Here is a 25,216-nt window from a genome sequence, read left to right on the forward strand (position 1 = left end):
TACATTATGACAAATTTTTATTTTGGGGTGAAGTCTAAAAGGAAACCAAAGCCTCTAGATGCGAACAGTACATAAACTTTGCTTCATTGGACCACGAACCTCATTGCTGATTTCCTGTAGCTTAAGTGACACAATTATATTGAAGAGTAAGAATAAAAAGAGCAGCATACTTTGAAGTACAGGGTAATGTTGATGCTCATATTTTGGCACTTATTTATGATTACTATAAAAATCACATGTATAATCATGACTCCTTCATCGTTCAGTAGTGTTGTCCTGCTTGAAAAGTTCAATCTACCGTAAAAAGTGTCCAGAAGTGTTTAAATCCAGGCATCTTGATGTTTTGGGGAAAGTCCCTCACCCAGAGCTCAGTGCAGTGTGTTCGCCTGTTACCTGCCCTGAGGTCCCTTCAGCCCTGCTCTCGTCCTCCATCAACGCCTGACGTCACTTGATGCGATGGCGCACCAGCGAGGACTCGTCCGTGATCTCTCCGTCCCGGTGGCATCGGCAGGGCAGGATGAGCAGGATGAGGAGCACGATCAGGACCGCTGCACATACGCCCATCAGAGTGTATGCAATCACCCACATCATCGGCTCCCGAAGAGACGTGCCTCTGGTGCAGTCGGACGCTACGCCCTCGGCGAGGAACGGCCCGGCGATCTCTGCAAACGGTACACCGCCGTTTTCTGTTTGGAGGACAGGAGAGGTGTATACAGAGAGAACCAGAACCAACAGTAACACACTAGTCCACTCAAAGAAACAATCCTGGCGCCATTTGAACAGTTCATCCCAAAGTAGACTTCGGTTTCTACAAGTACATCGTTTCAGACTTAAATTACCATGTTTAAATTAAAGGAGTAGTTCACTTTTGAAAAAACTTTTGCTGATAATTTACTCACCCCCATGTCATCCAAGATGTCCATGTCTTTCTTTCCTCAGTCGAAAAGAAATTAAGGTTTTTGATGAAAACATTCCAGGATTTTTCTCCATATAATGGACTTCAATGGGAACCAGACGGTCCGAGGTCCAAACGACTCTGTACTTCCGGCTACGTCGCCCGTGACCTTTTGAACGTAATTACGTATTACGTGACGTTGCAAACGCGCCTCACAGAATATAGCAAGGCTAGCATTTGTCCTTAGAAAAGTTAAATTTTTGGAATAAGCTTTGAAATAACCGATCGTTTCGCATGATAAGACCCTTATTCATCGTCTGGTGTCGTTTAAAGACATTTGAAGCTGCATCTGAAACTGTTATTAACTGTCTTTTGGACCTTGGACCGTCTGGTTCCCATGTAAGTCCATTATATGGAGAAAAATCCTGGAAAGTTTTCATCAAAAACCTTAATTTCTTTTCGACTGAAGAAAGAAAGACATGGACATCTTGGATGACATGGGGGTGAGTAAATTATCAGCAAAAGTTTTTTTCAAAAGTGAACTAATCCTTTAAGACATTTTTACTGTGATTGTATATGTACATTTCTGAATTACATAGCTAAGTCAGCTCTGATAACAGATCTCTCTAAATTGTAATGTGGACATTTTCTGTAAAGCTGCTTTGAAACGATGTGTATTGTGAAAAGTGCTATAAAATGAATGTGAACTGAATAGATAACGTTTTTCCCTTGAAATATTTCATGCAGTGTTGACCAATAAATGCAGATTCTTTCAGAATTTGCATAAATAAAGTTTAACTTATTTGTTGGCATTGCTTCACCACTGTGCTAACTAGCTAAAGTCAGCGAATAAGACACAATGTCTCAGACCACAACGTGTCTGTCCTGTTTTGGCCACTGTAGCTTCTTCGAAAAGGAGCGGTGGGCTGAGCCATTGGTTGCGATTCGCATTTCGCAACCGCTAGTCCACACACACTGCACCTTTAAATGAAAGTCTGCTTCGAGACTGTGACACCCCTGGGCACATGTCTTTGAGGCTCCCAAACCCCTGTGTCTACTTGTGTCCCACCTACCTGCACATGTGCTAACAGCAAAGCCCACCCTCTTTTGTGCACGGTCAAAGATGACGTAGAAGCCCTCCATCACAGTGGCTCCAATGACTAGGCCATTGGCTGAAGGGGAGACTCCGAACCGGAAACAGTCCAATGTCCCGTCGATATCTGTGACTGGCTGGACGTACAGCTGCAGAGAGAAAAACTGATGTCAAAAGACCTGCGAGCTATGCACGTTCTCATTTTCTGCTCAACTTAAGAAAATATGCAACATCATCACATCAAAAACAACAAAGTATATCATGGGTTTGGAGCCTAAGGTTCCCCCAACCATTGGGGACACATTGATTCAACCAACACTGAATTTTAAGACACTATTCCTCAGAGACAATCTGTCCACCAGTTAAGACAAATGTTTGGTAAGAGATTGTCCCCAAAGAATCCTGAAAACTGACTGCGAAGCAGATGTTAGTAATAAACTAGTAGTTTTTATTCATATTTTGAAATAGCTTTTATATTTACATGCTCTCGTCATTTTTATTAGTCTTTGTTTCAAACATAACAAAGATGAAATTATTTGCATTCAGTTTCTCTAAGGATAGTCCTGACCTGTGGGTGGATGGTGATGCGAAAGGACTGGCTGGTGTTCGTTGCTCTGAGGTAGATTGAGAGTTTGGGGAAAAGCCTCCATGGTGATTCTCCTCTCATCCAACACGCAAGCTTAGTGCCGTCGAAAAATCCAGCAGAGAAATCCTCAATCTAGGAGAGCAGGAGAACCCCTTAAATACACACAAAATGTGTTCCTGTAAATAATTTGCCAAAAACGGAAGGTCATACCAATGATGTTTGCATGATGGCGTCCACCACAGCACTAAACACATTTTCAGGAAGTCGCAGTAGAGTCGTCCCGCTATCCACAATGGCTTTATCCGAGTTGTACTGAACAAAGGGAGAGAAAAACAAGATCACTAATTCTCATCGCTGCCGAATATTTTATCGAATGCTGTAGTTACGCCACTGGCGGCCATTAAAGTTACTTTTCAACTCGCCCATGTGTTTTTCTAAAGGACTATTATCTGGTTGAATTGACTTTATTTTTGATCTAGACTGTGTCATGTACCTCTTTGCAATCTAGGTTTAAATTTTGGTCTCCAACTTCAAGCTTCAAGACTTCCACTTGATAGTACCACTCTTCCAGGATTGGTGTGTACCAAACTGAACCCTGGTACAAGGTTGGCTCAACTCCTCCCATGATCTGAAACACAACACAAAGGCATAGAAGCATGTCATCCTCTATGAAAACTCAGCTTTTAATGTGGTTTACATGTCTATGTGGCTAAAATGAATGAATCTTTTTCCGAGTCATTTGGTTCATTCAACAGACGAAACAAAACAAAAAAGATGCGTTCATTTTGATGAACGAGTTCAAACAGGAGAGTCACGAACGCGCATCACAGAACAGAGCAAGGCGACCATTTGAGCTTATATAACTTAAACTTTTTTATTTATTTAGTTATTTTTTTAAATGAGCAATCATTTCGCTTTATAAGACCCTTATTCATCGTCTGGAATCGTTTAAAGCCCTTTAAACAGTTTGCAGTTTGCACTGAAACTGTCTTTTGGACCTTGAACCGTTTGGTTCCTATTGAAGTCCATTATATGGAGAAAAAAAAAAAATCAAAAACCTTAATTTCTTTTCGACTGAAGAAAGAAAGACATGGACATCTCGGATGACATGGGGGTGAGTAAATTATCAGCAAAAGTTTTTTGAAAAGTGAACTACTCCTTTAAGACAAATGTGTAAATTCACAAGTTGACAGCATTGCTGTGTATTTTCTCCTTAAAACTGCTGTGAAAAAACTATTTCGACAAAAAAGGTATCATCTGCATCCCCAGGTTCTCTATTTTAAAGGTGCCATCTGGAACTAAAAATCAAAAAATATTTCATATTCCATAACAGATGGGGGCAGTATACCTCCAGAAAATGTGTTGTGCTGCTGCCGCACGCACTCACGTCTTCAAACAACACAAACGAACGCTGTTTTGCTCTCTTTCTCCACATATTATTCAAATAATTTGACACGATAGTAAAAGGTCGGAAGACCGCAGTTTCACGTGGAGCATTTGGAGATTTTTAGAGATCAGAGACTCAATGAACAACATCTCAACACTAAATGATGAAGACCGACTCATAGACGCCTGTCTCAAAAACAAGCTGGTGCATTTCGACGATATGGGAAAATAAAAGCCTGCAGGCTATTATTTTAAGTTTACGGTATTCGTTTTGTTCATATTACACTTTTATTGTTAGTTTGAATTAATTTGACAGACAGCATTCGCTGATGTTGATCAACCTAGCGAAATTCAGAGCTGCCAGCTCTCACGAATTCACCGTGAGACACATGCAATTAACACTTAGCAAGCAGGTTAGTTAAGCTCTCAGATTCTGTCAATTTTATTATGCAATTCAAACAATAAATGCAGTTTTGGCGCTTGTAAATGTTAGACGACAGATCCCTAGCGCACGTGAACCGATCATCTCTACTAGCTAATGGAAAAAGAACCCGAACACTGTTGAAAGATACAGTATGCTACAACTTACCAAAATGTATTCCTCATGCATAATGTCGACCAATCATTTTTTGAACTCTTCCCTGAACTGAAATGTAGTAATGGGCTGTATTTCCACACGACTGACATCAGGTTCAAGTACACACACAAGCCGGCGCGAGCGCGACTCACTCGTGTACTGCAGTTTGGCTGGTGGTAACGTTGCCCGGCCGCATACCGCCTCCCATGGCCGGAACTGGTATTACGACACCTGCCGGGCCGGGGCTAGTCATTTAGCATGCTAATTTAGGTTTATATCTCGGCAGCACTATAACTTGTCCGTTTTTTAATTACATCATTGCACTTATTTCTTCTCATTCTTTTGATGCGTGTAGCTCATTTTTTGGATATTTTTACCTCAATTATTACATATGGCACCTTTAAGTAACAATGGATCTACAATATCTATTTCCTTATATTTAAGAATATTAGATAAAGAAAAAGATGATCAAAATACATTTAAATGAAGATAATAAAACAGACTAGATCTGGCATTTGACTTCTGCAAATAGCATCTAATTAAGAGGCTAGTCAAATATTTCCAAAAGGCTTTGGCCATTGTTCAGCGGTGGACACAGGACACACCCCTCCCCACCGCTCTTCCCATCTGCTCCTCTCTGCGGGACACGTGGCCGTCTCTTCTTCCAGCGCTCCCGTATTGCTAACAGAATGTGCTGGCAGCAGGGGGCTCTCTTTAGCTTAATTAGCTTCTCACTAACGAGACACGCCATCCTATAGTAGGCAGCGGAGGTGTGAGACGCAGAGCACACGCACTGAGCTTATTATGTTTCTTGAGTAGCACTGAGAAACCCAATCTCATCTGTCCTTGTACGAGTCTGATATATGAGAGCAGGAATCCTGAAGGATACTTATGGCACCAACTTGTATGATTAAAAATCAATAATACCTAATAACAATGTTCTCAAATGTGAAAATCAAGTTTTGAATAGTGTATGCATGTCTATGTGGTGTTTTTATTGGCTTTAAGACATGCTTTTAAATATGCAAGTTCATAAGTCGACTCTCTGGTGTTTCTGACGTCAAACTACAGAGTGAGTGAGTGGAGGCGGGGCTCACTTGCATATTTATAGAACCATGTATACTAAGTGAGGCAAGGGTGTACAGTTACATTCAAGATATTAAGAATGAAGAAATTGTTTAAGTAAAAAAAAAAAAAAAGTCTAAATATGTCATTTTAGTGATCAAAGATGAGTTTTAAGGGATACAATTATTGACTGCAGGGGGATTTTAACAATTTTAAAAACGTTGCTTAACTCAAAATGTGTTCCATCATATTAACATTAATAAGTTATCGAACACATTTTGTTTTCCTAATTTTGAAACATTACCAAAAGTCTGAAAAGTAAGAATTATATAGTGTTGGCAAAACGAAAAGTATTTTTTGTGAAATTACCAAAGATAATAACATTTATTTTAAAGAAAAAGTTATTTAAAGAATGTTTTGTGACTAAGTATCTCTAATAATATTTATGAATTTAATGTAATTGTTTTCATGTTAACATAAACAAATTGGTGTACACACAGTAGCGGTTCACTCAGTTGAATTAGTTGTAATAAATTGGTATATTTTTGCTGTTCAATGTAAGACTGCTTCAGGTTTGGTACACACCAAGCTGCCGCCCGCTGGGTCAGCTGTAGTGCTGGCTGAGACTCCTGCTCCGCACATCTGGAGAGAAAACACATCTGGAATCCCAGTCTGCCGCACAACAGAGTTGAAGAAGGGTTCCACTGACGGGTCGGGCTGAGAGGAGAAAAAGACCAAATGCATCCTATTTAAGAAGCTCTTTTCAGATCATACAATACTAATAGTCAAAGTCCAAATGGTCCCACTTTAACGATAGTGTAAGTACACATTGGTACATAATATCTACAGCTGTAATATTTGTGTACCTACACATACTGTATGTAACAACCCACAGAATGGTATGTGCAAATACAAATGTGTAACAGGACATTGGTAACAACACTTTGTACCAGGACACTTGTACCAGGAATTGTTAACTTCATTTTATAACAATATGTGTTTACACAAGTTGCTAATATAAAGTGGGGCCTTCCATCAAAGAATACCAAGGTAACTGTACTTGCACTGCTTTGAAACCAACCCTGGTAAAATAAACTATTTACAATTATTAATCATTGACTCGGTCACTTAATAATAGCAAATATACAACTATCTTATAGAAGAGTACATAAACCATTCTCAAACGGTCACATTTTAATTTGTTCACGTCATCTGATTCCCTGTTTGTCATTGGTTATTCGTCTGTTCATAGTTCACAGGTATCCCTTGTCATTAGTCCAGGGTTCTCCAAACTCGGCGCTGCAGAGTTTAGCTCCAACCTTGATCAAACACACCTCAGCAAGCTAATCAAGGTCTTCAGAATCACTAAACCCACAGGTGTGTTTGATCAGGGTTGGAGCTAAACTCTGCAGGGACAGTGGCCCTCCAGGACCGAGTTTGGGGAACCCTGCATTAGTCTGCGTATTTAAGCTCTCATGTTTGCCATGTGTCTTGGTAAAGTTTAGTTTCTTGTAGATTGTTAACTTAGATAAGTTTATGTTCCTGTCTTTCGTGTTCTATGTTTTTTTTTCATAAACTGCAATTGGGTTCTACTCTACAACTTGCATTCAGTAGATCCATTACAGAAACTCAAAACACCATTGATGTTTGAGGATCTGAGGCACACCTTTGTGACATTCAACTTATCACATAATAACCACAATCAAACAGTTTGCACAAATTGATAACATAACACACCTTTTATAAACAAAACAACCATGTAACACCATCATGTGACTTACCCGAACCAGTAGAGGATAAGCAAGTCCAAGAATTCCCTGCCAGTTGATTCCAGGCAGAAAGAAGCCTTCTGAGGTGAGGATTGAAGCTATGTTGATGGTGATGGTCCCATTGGGCCCTTTAGGAATGGTGATGCGGTCAGTTCCCAGTTCCCCCTCCCATTCTCCCTGAGTGTATTTTACTGCAACTGCTCTCCCAGTGCTCTGATATGTACTGGAACTGAGCAAACCATCATAACTTTGGTTTATATCAAATGCACTACAAACATAATTCACTAACAAACATTAAAAGATTGGAATTAATTAATATAAGTTTTGGCTGGATGCTTTGTTATAAAACAGTGAGATGTAGTTGTGAGATGTTTTGATCTTTGAACTGTATAGTAGTCTAAGGATGTGATCTTAAAGTGAACTGTCATAGTAGTGTGTGATGTAGGGATGTGATCTTACAGTGAACTGTCATAATAGTGTGTGATATAGGGATGTGATCTTACAGTGAACTGTTATAGCAGTGTGTGATGTGCTGCTTTGATACAATCTGTATTGTGAAAAGCACTATATAAATAAATGTGACTTGACTAGTGTGTGATGTAGAGATGTGATCTTACAGTGAACTGTTATAGTAGTGTGTGATGTAGGGATGTGATCTTAAAGTGAACTGACATAGTAGTGTGTGATGTAGGGATGTGATCTTACAGTGTTCTGCAGTGTGTTATTGCAGTGTGTTATAGCACTGTTATAGTAGTGTGTGATGTAGGGATGTGATCTTACAGTGAACTGTTATAGTAGTGTGTGATGTAGGGATATGATCTTAAACTGAACTGACATAGTAGTGTGTGATGTAGGGATGTGATCTTACAGTGAACTGTTATAGTAGTGTGTGATGTAGGGATGTGATTTAAACTGAACTGACATAGTAGTGTGTGATGTAGGGATGTGATCTTACAGTGAACTGTTATAGTAGTGTGTGATGTAGAGATGTGATCTTACAGTGAACTGTTATAGTAGTGTGTGATGTAGGGATGTGATCTTACAGTGAACTGTTATAGTAGTGTGTGATGTAGGGATGTGATCTTAAAGTGAACTGACATAGTAGTGTGTGATGTAGGGATGTGATCTTACAGTGTTCTGCAGTGTGTTATTGCAGTGTATTATAGCACTGTTATAGTAGTGTGTGATGTAGGGATGTGATCTTACAGTGAACTGTTATAGTAGTGTGTGATGTAGGGATGTGATCTTAAACTGAACTGACATAGTAGTGTGTGATGTAGGGATGTGATCTTACAGTGAACTGTTATAGTAGTGTGTGATGTAGGGATTTGATCTTACAGTAAACTGTTATAGTAGTGTGTGATGTAGGGATGTGATCTTACAGTGCTCTGTTATAGTAGTGTGTGATGTAGGAATGTGATCTTACAGTGAACTGTTATAGTAGTGTGTGATGTAGGGATGTGATCTTAAAGTGAACTGACATAGTAGTGTGTGATGTAGGGATGTGATCTTACAGTGAACTGTTATAGTAGTGTGTGATGTAGAGATGTGATCTTAAAGTGAACTGACATAGTAGTGTGTGATGTAGGGATGTGATCTTACAGTGAACTGTTATAGTAGTGTGTGATGTAGAGATGTGATCTTACAGTGAACTGTTATAGTAGTGTGTGATGTAGGAATGTGATCTTAAAGTGAACTGACATAGTAGTGTGTGATGTAGGGATGTGATCTTACAGTGAACTGTTATAGTAGTGTGTGATGTAGAGATGTGATCTTACAGTGAACTGTTATAGTAGTGTGTGATGTAGGAATGTGATCTTACAGTGAACTGTTATAGTAGTGTGTGATGTAGGGATGTGATCTTAAAGTGAACTGACATAGTAGTGTGTGATGTAGGGATGTGATCTTACAGTGTTCTGCAGTGTGTTATTGCAGTGTGTTATAGCACTGTTATAGTAGTGTGTGATGTAGGGATGTGATCTTACAGTGCTCTGTTATTGTAGTGTGTGATGTAGGGATGTGATCTTACAGTGCTCTGTTGTAGTAGTGTGTGATGTGGGGATGTGATCTTACAGTGATCTTAATGTGAACTGACATAGTAGTGTGTGATGTAGGGATGTGATCTTACAGTGAACTGTTATAGTAGTGTGTGATGTGGGGATGTGATCTTACAGTGATCTTAATGTGAACTGACATAGTAGTGTGTGATGTGGGGATGTGATCTTACAGTGATCTTAATGTGAACTGACATAGTAGTGTGTGATGTAGGGATGTGATCTTACAGTGCTCTGTTATAGTAGTGTGTGATGTAGGGGTGTGATTTTACAGTGAACTGTTATAGTAGTGTGTGATGTAGGGATGTGATCTTACAGTGAAATGTTATAGTAGTGTGTGATGTAGGGATGTGATCTTACAGTGAACTGTTATAGTAGTGTGTGATGTAGGGATGTGATCTTACAGTGAACTGTTATAGTAGTGTGTGATGTAGGGATGTGATTTTACAGTGAACTGTTATAGTAGTGTGTGATGTAGGGATGTGATCTTACAGTGAACTGTTATAGTAGTGTGTGATGTAGGGATGTGATCTTACAGTGAACTGTTATAGTAGTGTGTGATGTAGGGATGTGATCTTCCAGTGAACTGTTATAGTAGTGTGTGATGTAGGGATGTGATCTTACAGTGAACTGTTATAGTAGTGTGTGATGTAGGGATGTGATCTTACAGTGAACTGTTATAGTAGTGTGTGATGTAGGGATTTGATCTTACAGTGAACTGTTATAGTAGTGTGTGATGTAGGGATGTGATCTTACAGTGAACTGTTATAGTAGTGTGTGATGTAGGGATGTGATCTTACAGTGCTCTATTATTGTAGTGTGTGATGTAGGGATGTGATCTTACAGTGAACTGTTATAGTAGTGTGTGATGTAGGGATGTGATCTTACAGTGAACTGTTATAGTAGTGTGTGATGTAGGGATGTGATCTTCCAGTGAACTGTTATAGTAGTGTGTGATGTAGGGATGTGATCTTACAGTGAACTGTTATAGTAGTGTGTGATGTAGGGATGTGATCTTACAGTGAACTGTTATAGTAGTGTGTGATGTAGGGATTTGATCTTACAGTGAACTGTTATAGTAGTGTGTGATGTAGGGATGTGATCTTACAGTGAACTGTTATAGTAGTGTGTGATGTAGGGATGTGATCTTACAGTGCTCTGTTATAGTTGTGTGTGATGTAGGGATGTGATCTTACAGTGAACTGTTATAGTAGTGTGTGATATAGGGATGTGATCTTAAAGTGAACTGTTATAGTAGTGTGTGATGTAGGGATGTGATCTTACAGTGAACTGTTATAGTAGTGTGTGATGTAGGGATGTGATCTTACAGTGAACTGTTATAGTAGTGTGTGATGTAGGGATGTGATCTTACAGTGAACTGTTATAGTAGTGTGTGATGTAGGGATGTGATCTTACAGTGCTCTGTTATAGTAGTGTGTGATGTAGGGATGTGATCTTACAGTGAACTGTTATAGTAGTGTGTGATGTAGGGATGTGATCTTACAGTGAACTGTTATAGTAGTGTGTGATGTGGGGATGTGATCTTACAGTGCTCTATTATTGTAGTGTGTGATGTAGGGATGTGATTTTACAGTGAACTGTTATAGTAGTGTGTGATGTAAGGATGTGATCTTACAGTGCTCTGTTATTGTAGTGTGTGATGTAGGGATGTGATTTTACAGTGAACTGTTATAGTAGTGTGTGATGTAAGGATGTGATCTTACAGTGCTCTGTTATTGTAGTGTGTGATGTAGGGATGTGATCTTACAGTGAACTGTTATAGTAGTGTGTGATGTGGGGATGTGATCTTACAGTGCTCTGTCGTAGTAGTGTGTGATGTAGGGATGTGATCTTACAGTGCTCTGTTATAGTAGTGTGTGATGTGGGGATGTGATCTTACAGTGAACTGTTATAGTAGTGTGTGATGTAGGGATGTGATCTTACAGTGCTCTGTTATTGTAGTGTGTGATGTAGGGATGTGATTTTACAGTGAACTGTTATAGTAGTGTGTGATGTAGGGATGTGATCTTACAGTGAACTGTTATAGTAGTGTGTGATGTAGGGATGTGATCTTACAGTGCTCTGTTATTGTAGTGTGTGATGTAGGGATGTGATTTTACAGTGAACTGTTATAGTAGTGTGTGATGTGGGGATGTGATCTTACAGTGCTCTGTCGTAGTAGTGTGTGATGTAGGGATGTGATCTTACAGTGCTCTGTTATAGTAGTGTGTGATGTGGGGATGTGATCTTACAGTGCTCTGTCGTAGTAGTGTGTGATGTAGGGATGTGCTGCTGCAGCTACAGCAAAGTTGCTGCTTCCAGTATCAACCAGGATGTTCAGCTGCAATGACAGAAAACAATGATGTTTCACAATTATTTATGCATTACTTGGTAATAATGACATTTCAAACAAATACTCCATATTAAATATAACTTCTTAACCGATAAAATGTAAATGTTTATCTTAATGGTGTAGTGTGTGATTTTTAGCGACATCTAGAGTTTTGTTGCGAGTTTGCACTAAGGTCTCAGCCCACTGTAGCGCTGCGTGTTCGCGTTCGGCTACGGTAGAAAGATGACGTCACAATATATCGACCTTCATATCATAGGTACGGGGATGCCCGCGGTTGTGTAGATATAAGGTAATAAAAACTTTATGGTTTATTAAGTAAGTTCTTTATACACCACTGAAAACATAGTTATGGATGTCATATTGCATTTTACACATTGCACCTTTAAATGCAGTGGATGTCACTTTGGGTAAAAAAAACAACAAATAAATAAATGTATTTTTAATGGAATGGTTTTTTTTTTGTTAAGCAGAAATGTCTACCTTCTTTTTGTTAAAAACTGTTGAGCAATAAAGTCTAATTTATTTGTTTTTCAAGTGAGACTACTTTCCTAGCGATAGAATTATTGTGGGTGTCAGACAAAAACTACGATAAAATCTGTTGGAAAGCATCTTTTGCAGCGATTTTTGTGTGAGCATATCAGTGAACACCCCAGACCACTCTGTGAATTTCTCATCTTTGTAAACTAAACTTTAATGCATTTTATGAAGGATTTTATTGTTCCAGTGCACCTAAGCAACCATTGTGGAGGTGGGGGGTGCAACCACAGAAACCATATCATCTGAGAGTTACCAGGTTCATCGAGAGCTTTAAAAGCTTATACGCTCCTGGAAAGGTCTTCCACTAAATGTTGGAACATGCAAGGGATATGCTCCCATTCCACTTCATACTGAATGTGTTAAGTGGGGTTCATGTCAGCTTTTTTGCAGGCAGTCATGTTCTGCCAGACTGCCAGAATAAAAAAGGGACCTTCCCTGCTGTTGTGTGAAGTCACACAGTTCTCTAGAATGCTATTGTATGGTGTAGCATTAACATTTGTCCCAATTAACCAAACCCATTAATTAGAAGGGGGTTAATCCTTTTGGCCATATAGTGATCACCAGCCCGTTCTCATCCCAAGGCATCATATACAACGCTTTTGCCAAAGTGTAGACTTCCAACGCACATGGCACCCTTTAGCGTCAATATAACACGCACAGAGTATGGTAGGTTTAGGTCTGGGGTAGACCACTAGGAGGCGCCTTCTGCCCCATCTATATCTGCATCTCATACTGACCCTAAAGGGTGCCATGTGCGTTGAATGTCTACTCTTTGGCAAAAGCGTCGTATATGACGCCTTGGGATGGGAATAAGTTATGTTCACATATGAAAAAAAAAAATATATATATATATATATATATATATATACAGTGGGTACGGAAAGTATTCAGACCCCCTTAAATTGTTCACTCTGTGCTATATTGCAGCCATTTGCTAAGATCATTTAAGTTAATTTTTTTCTCTCATTATTGTACACACAGCACCCCATATTGACAGAAAAACACAGAACTGTTGACATTTTTGCACATTTATTAAAAAAGAAAAACTGAAATATCACATGGTCCTAAGTATTCAGACCCTTTTTGCTCAGTATTTAGTAGAAGCACCCTTTTGGTCTAATACAGCCATGAGTCTTTTTGGGAAAGATGCAACAAGTTTTGCTTCTGTTTTTGGGTATCCTCTGCCATTCCTCCTTGCAGATCCTCTCCAGTTCTGTCAGGTTGGATGGTAACGTTGGTGGACAGCCATTTTCAGGTCTCTCCAGAGATGCTCAATTGGGTTTAAGTCAGGGCTCTGGCTGGGCCATTCAAGAACAGCCACAGAGTTGTTCTGAAGCCACTCCTTCGTTATTTCAGTGGTGTGCTTAGGGTCATTGTCTTGTTAGAAGGTGAACCTTCAGCCCAGTCTGAGGTCCAGAGCACTCTGGAAAAGGTTTTCATCCAGGATATCCCTGTACTTGGGAGCATGCATCTTTCCCTCGATTGCAACCAGTCATCATGTCCCTGCAGCTGAAAAACACCCCCACAGCATGATGCTGCCACCACCATGCTTCACTGTTGAGACTGTATTGGACAGGTGATGAGTAGTGCCTGGTTTTCTCCACACATACCGTTTAGAATTAAGACCAAAAAGTTCTATCTTGGTCTCATCAGACCAGAGGATCTTATTTATCACCATCTTGGAGTCCTTCAGGTGTTTTTATAGCAAACTCCATGCAGGCTTTCATGTGTCTTGCACTGAGGAGAGGCTTCTGTCAGACCACTCTGCCATTAAGCCCCGATTGGTGGATTGCTGCAGTGATTGACTTACTACAACTTTCTCCCATCTCCCGACTGCATCTCTAGAGCTCAGCCACAGTGATCGTTGGGTTCTTCTTTACCTCTCTCTCCAAGGCTCTTCTCCCCCGATAGCTCAGTTTGGCCGGACGGCCAGCTCTAGCAAGGGTTCTGGTCGTCCCAAACGTCTTCCATTTAAGGATTATGGAGGCCACTGTGCTCTTAGGAACCTTAAGTGCAGCAGAATCTTTTTTGTAACTTTGGCCAGATCTGTGCCTTGCCACAATTCTGTCTCTGAGCTCTTCAGGCAGTTCCTTTGACCTCATGATTCTCATTTGCTCTGACATGCACTGTGAGCTGTAAGGTCTTACATAGACAGGTGTGTGGCTTTCCTAATCAAGTCCAGTCAAACACAGCTGGACTCAAACGAAGGTGTAGAACCATCTCAAGGATGATCAGAAGAAATAGACAGCACCTGAGTTAAATATATGAGTGTCACAGCAAAGGGTCTGAATACTTAGGACCATGTGATATTTCAGTTTTTCTTTTTTAATAAATGTGCAAAAATGTCAACAATTCTGTTTTTCTGTCAAAGTCTACACACCCATTTTAACAACCAAGAGCTGTTTTTTTTGTGATGTAAAAAAAATTATAAGTTACATCAGAACTTTTATTTGCTTTCATAGCGCACATTACTAGACTAGATCCGAACAAGTTAATACATAGAAAAACAATTGTTTGTTGTGGGAATTTTTAAGAATATTTTTAAGAATAATTAATACGGTTTGGGAAGAATATCCTTAACCACTCCCCTCCAACCATCAGTCTGCAATGAGCGAGGGATGGAGAGGAGGTGTGCAAAAATAACCCCCCGCCCTCTATTCAATACTCCGTTTCACTTGGAAAAACGTCACAATGAAGTAAAGTCGGTTGCAACTTCCAGATCACCGGGAGTCCGGGACTTTAATGAAAAAATTACAACCTATAAAGTGACACTGAAAACAAGTGACATTTCAGGAAAAAAAACAAAACAAAACAACTAACTATAAATAACTAACTGCTTAAGTGTGCACACCCCTGAACTAATACTTAAAGCACCCTTTGATTTTATTACAGCACTTAATCTGTTTGGATCACATCTTGACTTGGAATTATTTTCCTACTCTTCTTTGTAAAAATGTTCCAGATCAGTCAAATTGTGAGGCCATCTCCTGTGCACGGCCCTATTCAAGTTCCCCCACAGATTTATGGGATTTAGGCCTGGGCTCTGGCTAACCGAGACAGCAACATAGTGTTGGCCCAAATGGGGGGAATCCACGTACCAGATGCGTACCGTTTGTATGGTGTTCTTTTGCTGATGTGCTGTGTTGTTTTTGCACCAAACATAACTTTAACAATTTTAGCCAAAAAGTTCAATCTTGGTCTCAGACAACACACTTTTCCTCATCGTTTTGGAAAAGTGGATATCTATTTTTGCTAAGGTTAGCTGGGCTTGGATATGGATTTGTCACATGTAAAGAGCAACCAGTATTTGCCAGAATACCCCTGACACTCTTTTAATGTTGCAGTACGCCTCTTAACAGCCTCCCTGACAGGTTTTCTCTTTGTCTTCTCATCAGTTTTAGAAGGACACTCTGTTCTTGGTAATATCCCTGTTGTGCCATACTTTCTCTACTTGTTCCTGACTGACTTCACTGTGTTCTAATACCTCACGTAAGTGATACCTTTCAACAATGAGATCCTGTTGATCGGAGTTATTTCTATGTTCTTTGTGGCCCATGACTCTTATACTGTAGTTGCATGCAACCAGGTAGATGTCAGAAAAATCTTATAAGAACAGTTGAGGTTTAGGCTCAATCCCAATTCATCGCTTGGCCCTAACCCCTTGTTTTTGAGTGTACCCCTTGGCCCTTAAAACAGAGTTACAAGGGTCAAGGGGTTGAAATATTCCTCTACGAAATGGAACAACGCTTCATGAACCCGATACATCATCAGTCGTTGGCAATGGCTTTGCCTTTACTGAGTTTTTACAGGATTTCTCCATGACAACGACTGACAACCAGCGACGCTGCTCTTAACTTTGAGGAAACATGATGATTATAACATTCCTTCCTCGAAATGTCTTTTTTGATTCGGAAAGGTAATTTATTATACAATTTCTTAATTTAAATGACTGTAGTTTAAATGTCATCTGGCGCTAAATTTAAATGTTTAACCGTTTGCGAAACCATCTCGCCAGTTTTGCTTAGCCCTCCGTTTGGAGTGTGCCTCTGAAAAATCTCTGTTTCAAGGGCTATGTAGCCCTACCCCTTCACCCTACCCCTCAATCTCAACAAGAATCGGGACACCCTACCCCTAGACATGAACGCGCAAAACGGAGGGGTAGGGCCAAGGGGTGAATTGGGATTGAGCCTTATTTTGAGTCACTTCAGGTGAACACAGGAGTGTACTTTCACATGAGCTTGATGATTAGTTCATTCTGAACACAGCTACATACCCAATTATAAAAGGGTGTGCACACTTATGCAGTTAGGTTATTAGGGAATAAGCACTGAAATCGTTGGCGTTCTTATTATTCTTCCGCTTCTTCTTCTTTATGGAAGTCTATAGCAGCCCATAGAACCGAGTGTGGGAAAACTATGACATTTGGCACACTGATAGAGGACAGTCTAAACAGTCACTATATAGCAAATTTGGAGTCTCTAAATGAAACCCTCTAGCGCCACCAATTGTCCAAATTTTCACTCACGTTTATGCTAATAACTTTTGAACCATAAGGGCTAGAAACAAAAAGCAATTTTGAATGCATGCTACGACGTCATTTTCTGTCATGTAAATCTTTCCGACGTTAAGATTTTTTTTATCACCTACTTTTTCGAGCTTGTCCTAGACGGCTGCTCTGATTTTCACGAAAATTGAACCAGATCATCTTCAGCCCATGCCGACAAAAGTTTTAAGAATTCAAGTTGATTTGTCAAACTGTTCTTGTCAAAATACCTCGCAAACTAATTTACGCAACCCATTCATAAACAGACATAAGGCTGTATCTGCGCAATGCTTCATCGTATTCAGACCCAACTTGGTCATTGTCATCACAAGCAAGACCTGAGGCAACATGCTGCGTTTCGGCCAGCTCCCGGGCCGTCATACAACTGACGCTTTACCTTAAACGTCGGTTAGGTGACGGGGTAGGTTTAGGTCTGGGGTAGGGTTAGGATCCGATAACGTCATCTAACCGACGTTTAAGGGTAACCTAAAAGGCGGATGTTGACGTATGGTCAAAAGACGTCCCACGACGTCAGTTATATGACGTCTTGGGATGAGACTGTTATTTCGGCACAGTGCCACCGGTCCACTGGTCAGGATATAGAAAAAATAGCTATTTTTGCTTATAACTTCTGAACAGTTTGTCCAAAAATCATAAATGTGGTCTCGTGAGATTTAGGACATCCTGCCGAGCCGACTAATATCCAATTTTTCCATATCGACCATTTTAGGCATTGGCCATTTTTTTTTATTTTGTAGCAAAATGCTGTGTTTTATGAATGCATGAACGTATCGTTCAAGCCTAAGAGAAATTTCAAACCAGCACCACGTAGTGGTAGTATTTCTTTTTTAAATGCTTATAATTCTGGGTGCTGTTGACTTATTTTAAATCTCCTTAGATTCCTGAATCCTTAGCAAGTCCAACAACAAACATGCTAGGTTTTGCCTTACGGTTTGTGTAGTTTTGTGATTTAGCGCTTAAACTGGAAAAACAGTTTAAGATATTTGTTTTTTGTCCGATTTACACCAAAATCAAATCGTATCATCTCCTGACCATGCCAACAAAAAGTTATGGATTTTGTAATCTTCAAAAAGTTGAAGTATTCAGGCTTTACCTCTGCAATGCCTTGACAATGGTCTTGACATGGTACTGACAGCAAACTTCTTATGTTTTATTGTCACCTCACTCTGACCACATCATATCAATTTAGTTGATTTTCGTTTTTTCGTTTCGTTTTCATTTTGCCTAAAATCATCTTAAAATGTCTTTAATTGCTCATAGTTGTAGTTGGTCAGAAACTTATCGTCTTCTTAGCGCTTGGCCCCGATAATTGCTGCTAGCAGCTATATTTTGAAGTTGTTGGGGTTTTTTTTTCCTGAAATGTGCGACTAGTTTTCAGTAGCATTGCCCAGGTTGTAATTTTTACATTTTAGGTGCAAAAGTTCTGACAAGATTTATTTCTAGATCATAAAATCCAGGGCATTCACAGGGGTGTGTTATCTTTCCACTGTCTTCGTAGTCAGCCACAATAATGTGTCTTTGAATTATGTTTAATTGGGAGCCTTTCTCAGCTAATATTTATATTAATAGTGATCAATTAGATTAAATTCTATAATCACACAATTAATTTGTCCAAAAGTTTTTAAATTAATTGATAATACCAAATCTGATGTCACCAAGTGAAAATATTTGAGTAGTTTATCAGAATTAAGGTTATAAGAGTTTCTGGTAACATCGGATGTGCGTAATAATATACTGTGTGTATATATATATATATGCAAAAAATAATATTAAATATGACATTATATCAGAATGGATTTCTGTCTAAGCAAAAAACAAAAGAAATATTTGATATTTTAAAATAAACAAATGCTTGATTTGAGTAGTCTAGATTACAAGAGTCTGGGACTCCTTCCTTCCTTCCTTCCTTCCTTCCTTCCTTCCTTCCTTCCTTCCTTCCTTCCTTCCTTCCTTCCTTCCTTCCTTCCTTCCTTCCTTCCTTCCTTCCTTCCTTCCTTCCTTCCTTCCTTCCTTCCTTCCTTCCTTCCTTCCTTCCTTCCTTCCTTCCTTCCTTCCTTCCTTCCTTCCTTCCTTCCTTCCTTCCTTCCTTCCTTCCTTCCTTCCTTCCTTCCTTCCTTCCTTCCTTCCTTCCTTCCTTCCTTCCTTCCTTCCTTCCTTCCTTCCTTCCTTCCTTCCTTCCTTCCTTCCTTCCTTCCTTCCTTCCTTCCTTCCTTCCTTCCTTCCTTCCTTCCTTCCTTCCTTCCTTCCTTCCTTCCTTCCTTCCTTCCTTCCTTCCTTCCTTCCTTCCTTCCTTCCTTCCTATACAGACTGAAAATAATCACACATTCGTTTTAGTTTATATTAAAACTTTGTGCCTCAAATGTCAACCACCTAAAACCCATCAAACCCTGCTGGCACAGAGCCCTCCAATTTAGCCTCTCCACACATGTTTCTGTTTGCCAGGCGCTTGCGAGGCGGTCACAGCAGTTGGAATAATGTTGTTGGAGCGCTGGTTCAACGAGGGGGAACTAATGAGATAACAGAGCTGTGCCATCTCACCCAGTTGCCAAAGAGGCCATTATGGGCATTCCTCATCGTTAACGCCATCATAATATACACACAGATCTGCTCCACTGCACTGATCCTAACAGCTTATTTAAAAACACTTAAACTCTTAAGAACGCATTTTAATGCAGTGTTTGAATTAAGCATTATGGAAAATCTTCAGTTGTTATCAAGTAATGATTTTTAGATCAATTCTAAGGAAAAGGAAAAAGGGAGAATGTAAGGCCCCGGCTATGTTTGAAAGACAATACTACTGTAACACACACTGCATACTGTAATATGGGAAATAATACACACACTAGTATGAAAAAAAAATGACGCACTACACTTAACCATGTTGTGTATGCTTTTATATGGTTATTTTGTCATTCAACATTAGTCCACTCCCCTCCACTTCTTGCCATATCTTGTCACAAGATGAACATTAGTACACATCGTTTCACATTAGTAAGTAAACTGATAAGAACAAGCATTGGCCAATAATGTGTCTGCTTTGTATTTGCTTAGTAAAGTACAGAAATAGAATGAATAAGTCATAGCCTCTGTTTGTGAAGGGTGTGAAAGAAATTCAAGAACAGGAACAGTCGTCTTATTGTGTTTAACTAGTTCTTCTAAGTAAGCAGAAACTTTATCAGAGTTGCCCTTTATATTGTGTGTAATTCCTCATTCCTTACCAGCTTAAACTCAAGACGATTATTAAGGACACGTTTTCAGGCAAACACCACAAAGTGCAACCGTTGTTTCCAACCCGGTTTCGATCACGGTTGCAATCACATTCTTCGGTGGAGAGATAAATACAACAAACACAGGGGTCTTTCAGTATTAAAAGACAAGTGGTGCTTGCCTCACCACTGCATTAAAAGCATTAAAGGTATACTGTTTTTTTATTATTATTTTATCATGTTTCCTGGGTTGCCCTTGTAATGTTAGTATGTTTTTTAGATCAAAAATAGTCATAATTTAGAAATAAAAGGTATTTTTCCTAGCCTGATTTTAGCCTCTGATTTGAACGCTCTGTTTGAACGGGCGTGTCTACTGAGTGTAACCGGCCTCTGCTGTGATTGGCTGACATGCTTGCATATGAAATAGCAACATATTACATGTGAAACTCTCGAATAATTATACAACAGCTATTATACGTTTTTACTATTACAGCAATCGAGATTAACGACTCGTGAGATGTTGATCTATTTCCATCACATAAAATGTTGTTGTGATGAGCAATGAGCAAGCAGAGGACAGTCTGTCGATCCAACCCGATCTCACGACCAAGTCGTACGAATTCGACGAATGATTAAAAAGTGGCTAATTCGTAACAATTCATACGACCTCACTCGTACGAATTAATACGATTTTGCTAAATCATACATATTTTACGAATTGGCCAATTCGTATGAATTCGTACGAAGGACCTACCCCTGACCCCGCCCCTAAACCTAACCATCACGTGGGTTTAGACAAATCGTACGAATTAGTACGAATTAGACACTTTTTAATCATGCGTCGAATTCGTACGAATTGGTCGTGAGATAGTGTTGGTCGACCACATTCTAGGGCAGCTTTAAAGTCCCACTGAAGTGCCTTGGATCGCGCAGCTTTGTTTGATGCGTTGACGTAATTCCCACTGAAACAGGAAGCTAAGGGAGGACATATTGAATGGCTCCACCCCCTTTTCAAATAGCCAACAGCGTTTAATTTACCTCACAGACTGCAGGTCGTGTTGGCGGCACCATGGAAGCAAATCCGAGCGCTGATGATACGCTGGATTCAAGTCAAGTCAAGTCACATTTATTTATATAGCGCTTTTCACAATACAGATTGTATCAAAGCAGCTTCACAGTGATAACAATGGATTCAATGGTAGAGCTGTGAATAAATTCTAGCCATTTCATTCTTAACCAACGTACAGTTGAAAAACAGAATAAAACTAGAGCGTTTGAGCAACCAAACACACATCTCCAACCCATATTGCTCTGTGACGTGTCGACGGTCACTTTGGCCAGGTGGTGTTTATAGCATAGGGGGCGGAGCTTTAGATTAGAAAGCATTTGATTGGACAGAAGATGTGATGAGGAGCTGGAGTCCACGGTGATGTCATTAAATCCCATGATCCGTTTTAGCGGAAGTGAGAGACTAAGTTTTGAATGCTTATATCTTCTAAATGCGAATTTTTGCATTGTTTTGGAGCACAACAGCTTATTCGTAACCTTAAAGCTACACTGTGTGATTTTTACCTCCATCTAGCTGTAAAAAGGTATATGACCATCCATTGAATATTAGTTCCTCTCAATTCTGATTTCGTTTTAACTCCTACGGTGGCCAATGTAGTCCAAGATTAACATGGCTTCCAGTTCGACCTCGTCCATGAGTGTTAACTCAAACGTAAACGCGAAAGGCGAAGCTTGAATTAACGGGTATGTCCCTCTTTGGCTAATGTACTTTCAAGAGGGGCAACATGACGACCGACATTAGAACCCCTTACCCGTATGTATTTTCAATGACATATTATACACTCACGAGAATACTTTATTACTTGAACGAAGTAAATATACATTAATGAGCACATATATTTTTGAAAGAACTAAGTGTTTTTAGCTAAGAATAAACTAAAAGAGTTACACAGGGTAGCTTTAAGGCTAACATATTCATACTAAAAGCTAAAATTTTGATTTCAGGGGGCCTTTAAGGACAACTTCCTCACTATGGCACTGTTCCCGTCATTCTTTCGGTCAACATTAAGTGTGTCCGCAGCAGGGCCCTGGCACACACACACTCCCGCTGGTTCCAGGGACCGGGCCCCTTCCCTGCACTCCCACGGCTCCTCTACTGGGGAAGCGGGCTCTAATCACCCCTATCGAGGTGGCTTAGCTAATTGGCAGGCGCTCTGTCACTGGGAACGCATCTGCTACCTGTTTGTACCAATTAGCAGATGTGAGCCACTCCAGTCCGACGCCTCCGCACATGCGACAGATTCCGCAATTAGTGGCTCGTTTAGAAAGAGCGCCTCAATTAACATGAGTACCCTTAATTACATATTCGCAGAGGATGCGGGAAGATCCTGGCCTCTCGCAGTTCACCTCGCTCATTCGTTTGTGATGAGATGAGAGAATAAACATGATGTTCAATGACACTGGAGATTTCATTACAATATTTCCAGAGAGACACACCGCGTGAAGGATTTATGATCACTTACAGTCAAGCTTCATTTTCTGAAGAGAGAGGAATGCAATTACAGTTACAGTAGGGATGTAAAAACATGCTTCTACCTGAAAACAAAAATTTAATGCATCAACTTTTAAACATAATGTGCTGAAATTGACGGTTGAACTCATTCTTAGGGTTAGAGATATTACAAATCTAAATTAAAACTCATTTTGATGTCTTTGGAAGGCGTAAAGACAAAAAAAAATGTGTCAGGGTTAAAGAATGAAATAGCTACTTGTGGTTTGGCATAATCTTTCATTATTATTTATTTTTATTCTTTTTTTTTTTTTACAAAACTGTTAATATTTAAAATCTGAATCATGTGGTGTACCCAACATACAGACAAAAAAGGTCAAACATTCTCATTAAATAATAATTTGACCTCAAAATATACAATATGCAAAACGGCATTTAGTGTAACTTCTAGAAAATTAATAATTTGTGATATTCTAAAAACAATTTACTCCCTTTAAAAATAATAATAATCACCAATATGAACATTTTGACCGATAATTCTTTATATTTGAAAGCTTATATCCGATACATTAGCCGATAAATACATTTTTATACAATTTCGAGAGCCTGATTACAAAAACTAAAGTCTTATTTTTAAAAGCCATGTCCCAAACACACAATTATAATGTTCTCATAATTTTATGTTACCTATGTGACAGACTTGCGCTGCACATGTTGCACTGAACTGTGTGTGTTTGTGAATCATCCCAAAACAAATTAATCACACTACGATCCAAATTTGGCCAGATTTCATATTTCAAAATACAATATAATTTAGCGAAGAGCAAATCTATTGAATGATTAAAATAGTTTGATGTGAGAGGCAGACGGTAAAGTCCGGTCACGGGTCACTTAAAACCTTCCACCATCTACACAATCAACACATCTAATATTAACCAAACACTCATAAAGAGAAATGGACAACGGCAATTGCGACTGGCCATAAAGCCTGTACAGACAGAGGCATCTCCTCCAGGCCCTAATCTGAGTCAGCTGCTCTGATGGAGGGGCCTGCTGTCATGTGAACCCATGTGAGTTGGCTCTTACTTATTCTCAGCACAAAGATCAAGGGGTCTTTGGTCTCCCTCCTGCGCCCAAGGCGTCTCATAGAGACTTACACATCACATGCTTCTTGAACTGATTTGCTCTTAAAGGCTGAAACACTGCTCTGAGATCAGCCTGGCCTACAGTACCCCATCTAATCTGATGTTTTTGAAGCACAGTTAACAGCAACAGCAACACAGCAACAGCTAATCAGAGATCAGCCGAGTTTTGAACGAGACCGTGAAGGGCAAAACCATATGAAAACATATCCCTATAAATACATGAAATGTAATTTCATTAGATAATAAAACATCACAACATGCTTCAGCTTTTCTCAAGACTTTCACTTTTCATTTGCAATGTATTTTACCTGTACCAAGTTGTTTTTAAGTGGATGTACTGTATATGATGTCAGTTCCTCTCAGAGTGACCACAGGTGCAGTTCATCACAACTATGGTCATTTTCCACAAGTGTTTGACCTCTAAAAAGTGTCAAAACACTGGTTGCCCTAGTTTTTAAAAGGTAGCATCTCTTGTTGTGAAACGCATCTCGTGTCAGCTTGTGCTATCCTTCTTTCAAATAAATAATGGTTGGTTTGATTTCTTGCGCGTGCGACTTAACGTTACATGTCTACATACTTTTGAAGAGGCCATATGACAGAGGTTATCTAGTAAAGGTTACAATGTAAAACAGATGCCGCAGGGCTTCCACTGGACACTGAAATGTTTTGACACTTTATGTACATAGGAAAACATGAAAATGTTTCAAAATGTGTAGGCTAGGCTACATACCGTTTGTCCCGGAGTCCCAATGACCATCTCCATGTAATATCCCCTACCAGAGTCTCCTTTTAAATTATTGATCATGTCCAGAAAGTTGACGATGCCCGCTGGGTCTGACGCCAGGGACAGTCCGCTCTCCACTGCGCCTCCATTCTGCCGCAAAGGCCGGAGGTCCAGCTGCACAGACGGGTCGAAATTCCCAGAAAATATTTTCAATGGTATTTTAAACACTGAATGGGACGTCCAGAAGGAGAGAGAAAGTATCAGGAGACGGTAGTACAGCCGCATCTCGCCAAACTTCACCCTGACAGACACTCACTCAGCTTTGCTTCAAAGTGCAGAACTCTGTCATTGACGACGGCTGAGGTTCCATTCTGATTATTAGTTATGGGAATAATCTTCGGCTGAGAGTGTGTGAACCAGACAGATGCCGCGGGGAAATAAAGTGTGTGTGTAATGTGTTCAATTGATAACTTCCTGAAAGAGCACATGACGGATATGACGAGCGTTCGCAAACATTCCAGCGTTTAAACAGGGCCAGAGGCTATGGAGAGGGAAACACTATAGGCTAGTAGGCTATACTGGGCAGTGTCTCAAAAGTTAGTGTACTGTCTAGGCAGCATTATGTTGAGAGGATAGGGGGAAATCTTTTGGGGAGTAAATTTAGTCAGTTTTGGGGACTAACATCTTGCTGTGTTCAGTCGAGAAAATAACTGGAACTATTGATGATAACTATTTGTGTTTTAT

General features: G+C 39.8%; 1 protein-coding gene across 1 annotated transcript; it reads right to left on the reverse strand.

Moving 5' to 3' along the window:
• Positions 1–24,950, reverse strand: bace2 (beta-secretase 2). Its single transcript, XM_089120941.1, has 9 exons — positions 24,479–24,950; positions 11,678–11,766; positions 7,384–7,600; positions 6,188–6,319; positions 3,068–3,202; positions 2,785–2,886; positions 2,557–2,706; positions 1,969–2,137; positions 1–686 (listed from the first exon to the last, which is right to left on the reverse strand). The coding sequence occupies exons 1-9, from the start codon at positions 24,755–24,757 to the stop codon at positions 445–447; spliced, it is 1,515 nt and encodes a 504-aa protein (XP_088977067.1). The 5' UTR covers positions 24,758–24,950; the 3' UTR covers positions 1–444.
• Positions 24,951–25,216: the final 266 nt, after the last annotated feature.

The sequence above is a fragment of the Pimephales promelas genome, chromosome 16, assembly GCF_988280905.1.
Source record: "Pimephales promelas chromosome 16, fPimPro1.hap1.1, whole genome shotgun sequence".
NCBI lineage: Eukaryota > Metazoa > Chordata > Actinopteri > Cypriniformes > Leuciscidae > Pimephales > Pimephales promelas.